General features: G+C 35.6%; 1 protein-coding gene across 1 annotated transcript; it reads left to right on the top strand.

Annotated features, from left to right (window-relative positions):
• The first annotated feature begins 850 nt into the window (after positions 1-850).
• On the top strand, positions 851-1,919 carry LOC133312230 (CASP-like protein 1E1). Its single transcript, XM_061513407.1, has 2 exons — positions 851-1,080; positions 1,577-1,919. The coding sequence occupies exons 1-2, from the start codon at positions 851-853 to the stop codon at positions 1,917-1,919; spliced, it is 573 nt and encodes a 190-aa protein (XP_061369391.1).
• The last annotated feature ends 2,239 nt before the right edge of the window (positions 1,920-4,158 follow it).

Genomic DNA, 4,158 nt, shown 5'->3' on the forward strand with positions numbered 1-4,158 from the left:
TCTTCCCAAATATCTAAAACACCAAAAAAATATAAAAATTAACTTAATTAATAAAAAAGAACTTAATCACCATTCATATTATTATTTAAATATTAATAAATTATAGACATTAAATTCATATTTTAGTTCTTAATTTAGAAATTTTAAAGCTTCATTTTGTATTTAAAATATTATGAATTTAAAGTCTATCAGTGATGATGTCGATATTAATATTTATATTAACATCTATAATAGTGGTTTATGTTTTATCGAGCGTGTTAGTGAGCTGTGTCCTAAAGGTATTCATACATCAAATTAACATTTTTTATATTGTAGGAGATAAAATTATCTCTTTAACACACATAAAAATTTATAGATCTCGTTAAGAAGAAGAAAAGAGAAAGAAAATAAATAAATTTCACCTATTTTTTATATGTTGTACAGGACAAATTATGTGGTATATAGCATGGGAAATAATATTCTCATCGTTTAATGCTAGCATTTGTTCACCATCCTTTGGAGAAAGAAAAAAGAAAAAAGAAAAAGTAATGACATGACTAAAAATGAGATGTTCCGAGACAAAAGCGAAAGCATTAACCATAGATCGTTGATGACATTAAATACGTACGTACGATTTGCTTTGAATGCAGCTCCAACCTCCCCACCTTTCTCATTCATACTTCGTCTCCTCTTCCTTATTATACCCTTATCAACCTCTGCTGCTCCATCCTTATATGTTATTATATACATTTTCCCATCGTTACACACACTGCTAAATTAGTTAAACCTTTTTTCTCTGTCTCCATTTCTCAAAATAACACCAGATCCAGATACACAAATACTCCTTCACTTCCTTTTAACATTCGAGAATATGGGAAGCCAGTACAAGCCAAGCAGCGTGGATGGAGTTCACAGCGATGTGAAGGTGGTGGAGACGCCAACGAAGGTGAGGCCTTATGATGTGTTGCTGCGATTTTTGGGGCTCTCACTCACTCTTGTGGCAACCATCATTGTTGGTGTTTATAAGGAGACAAAGATCATCTCCTACGCTGGAATGCAATTCAAAGCAACTGCTAAGTGGGAATACATGTCTGCTATTGTGTAAGTTCATCTCTCTAGCTCCCTAGCTATATAACTCATTCACCACTAATAATCTATTACATGTACACCCTCTTTAGAAATTTAAGTGCGAATGATAAGTGTTGACATATATAGTCTCGTATCGGTTGTATGAGCAACTAACGTGAAGTTTATAAGGTCTTAGACACTCTCACTCTTTGAGCTAGTTTTTGAGATGATGTATCCCAAAGTTCTTTACATGGTATCAGAACCTCATCACCCCTCACTTTTTTTTGTGGACTTTCTTAGCACAGGTAGGCAACTCAGGTTAAGAATCAATTAAGTTTGAATGATGAGTAATGAAATCAGATTTAGTAGTATTTAATTGATCAAAGACCATATAAGTATAAAAAGATTCATAACCTCGTTGCTTTAATATTTTATATTTTAGACTAAGATGTGGTGTGTAACCATCAACTTATACATTATTTCAAAAATAATAACTGTTTGTCACCTTTGTTTTTCTTTTGTGGATTAGGTTTTTCTTGGTGTCAAACGCTATAGCATGTTCATATACAGCTGCATCTTTGGTCATTTTGGCGATGTCGAGAAGCAGTGAAAATAGTGTGACACTCTTGGTGCTAACCATACTAGACCTTGTAATCATGGCATTGCTGTTCTCGGCCAATGGAGCAGCTTCTGCAGTGGGAGTTATAGGAAAGAATGGGAACTCACACGTGCAATGGATGAAAGTGTGCAATGTGTTTGATGCCTACTGTCGCCATATGAACTCTGCTTTGGTCCTGTCTCTGATTGGCTCAATGGTCTTTCTTTTGCTTGTGGCGCTCTCTGTTTTCAAACTCCATAACAGGTCAATCTAGACATATATATGTGTATGTGCGTGTGTAGTGTTAATCAAGAGTGTCCTTGTACTGTGTGTGAATCGTGTTTTGGTTTAGACCTTGTAGTTGTTGGGTGATGAGGAACGCCAAGCACTTAAATATAGGTGCTATCTATATATTTAATTTATTAAGCACTAGTAAGTAATGATTAAATTAAGTGCTTTTCATTTGTAGTAAATATGTTATATCAGAGATGGTAGGTCTATTTATTTAAGAGAAGTAACAATGCTTATAGCTACTTGTTTCTGAATGCATGATGAAATCATTTCACTTTTGAAGGTAGGTATCTGAATGCTTGAGATGAAGTCATTTCAGTCTCGAAAGTAGGTATAGCAGTAATGCCGTAGCTACCCTAGATCAATAGATTACCTTCTCCATATCTCCACCCTCCTCCTGCTTGAAATTAAAGAAAATTAATGTTTCATAGTAATTATAAAGGAAGGGAAGCTAGGAAGCACTACCATAATATAGGATCTGCTCTATATATTTAATCCTTATAAAAAAGACTTTATGGAACAAAAGGTAATTTGTTAATAAAATTAAGTGGTTTTTAAATTTGCATGTCTCTAGAAGGAAACTAAGTTCTTTTTTTTATTATTTTTATTTATTTAAGCAATCAAGCGATTATTAATTATGAATTTTCTGTATGATTTCCCTGTCAGCTTTCTATCATGTTTGCAATAACGAAAACTCCTTCGTCGATCGCAACCACAATTGATTAAACAAAAACTAATTTTGAAAAATATATAGAAATGTACACTAATACTAAAATAATAGCACAGCTAGTATTTATTTATTATGATGAAAGTAGTTCTAATTTGAACTTCCGCAGCCAACTAATGACAGTAGTTTAGAAATGGTATGTGCGCAGTAGACACTCTTTTAATTAAAAATGCTCAAGTTGAATCATCCCATAACTTTGTTGCGGTTTAAGTTAGGTTTCTAATTCGTAATTAGCCTTTCTATTATTTTAGGCACAAAGCAAATTAATAAAACTTATTTTTCGTTCTTCTTCAATATGGTTCACTCAAGCATTGAGTTCAACTTCAACCCCATAAATGATGAACTCAACCTATATTTCCTTTCCAAAAAGTTCCATGCGAAACTTCTCCTAACGATGCCACCATTACGTGGCATGTTCCGTGAAAAGAACCCTTCCATTGGAGATTTGAGAAGCGTTTGTGCCATAAGACACTTTTGTTAGATTAAGAGATATTTGAAATTGAATTACTGTTGTAAAGATTTAGATTATCTTTCTGTTTATGTTTCTGTTTACAACAAATTCTTGTTTAAGAAGTTGTTAGAATATTTTTAGGAATTAGTTTTGAAGATAAAGTGTATAAATACTCATCCTCTGTAAATGAATGTGATGAATCAATAGAAAAGTATTTCAGAATTTAAAGTCTTGACATGGTATCAGTTGTGTTATGATCCAAGGAAATTTTTTTTCTTCCATTAATTATTCCATCGTCTTTTTACTTTCCCCTAACCCAGACCCATTTTTTTTACCCGAACCCAAAACCCGTTTCCCTTTCCCATTCCAAATCCCTAATCCATTTCAATGGACACAACGAATTCATCCCCTGAAACCAACCCCACCGCCGCGTCTTCCCCTGTTCCTCCTCCACCCTCCAACATCATTATCCAACAAGATATCTCATCTTTTCCCATCACCGTTGTTCTAGATGACAACAATTACCCTCTTTGGTCCCAGTTGCTAGAAATGCGCATTGGAGCGCGTAACAAGTCCGGATTTCTCACCGGAACGTCTCTGAAACCACCGGTTGGTGACCCTTCGTACGATTCATGGGTTACCGACAACAAGAGAGTCAAGAGCTGGCTCATAGACTCCATGACTCCCTCTTTGATGCAGCGTTTCCTGCGCCTCGAAACGGCAGCGGCAATTTGGGATGCCGCACGAAGAACCTTCTTTGATGCTTCCGATGAAACTTGCTTGTTTGAGTTGAATCAACGTTCCTTCACAACGAAACAGCATGGCCGCCCAATCTCTGTCTATTACAATGAACTCCTTTCCATATTTCAAGATATAGATCATCGTACCTCCTCTCAGGCTGACACCGTTGCTGGGGTTGTCCACATGCAGTCCTCTATCGTTCGATTACGTGTTCACATCTTTCTCAGCGGTCTTGATGCTGAGTTTGATCAGGTTCGCGGTGAAATCCTCCGCAAAGACCCAAAATTGGATCTTGAGGGGTCT

The sequence above is a fragment of the Gastrolobium bilobum genome, unplaced genomic scaffold (assembly GCF_033153095.1).
Source record: "Gastrolobium bilobum isolate Gb01-03AN ecotype WA unplaced genomic scaffold, APGP_CSIRO_Gbil_v1 utg6685, whole genome shotgun sequence".
In the NCBI taxonomy this organism is placed as follows: Eukaryota; Viridiplantae; Streptophyta; class Magnoliopsida; order Fabales; family Fabaceae; genus Gastrolobium; species Gastrolobium bilobum.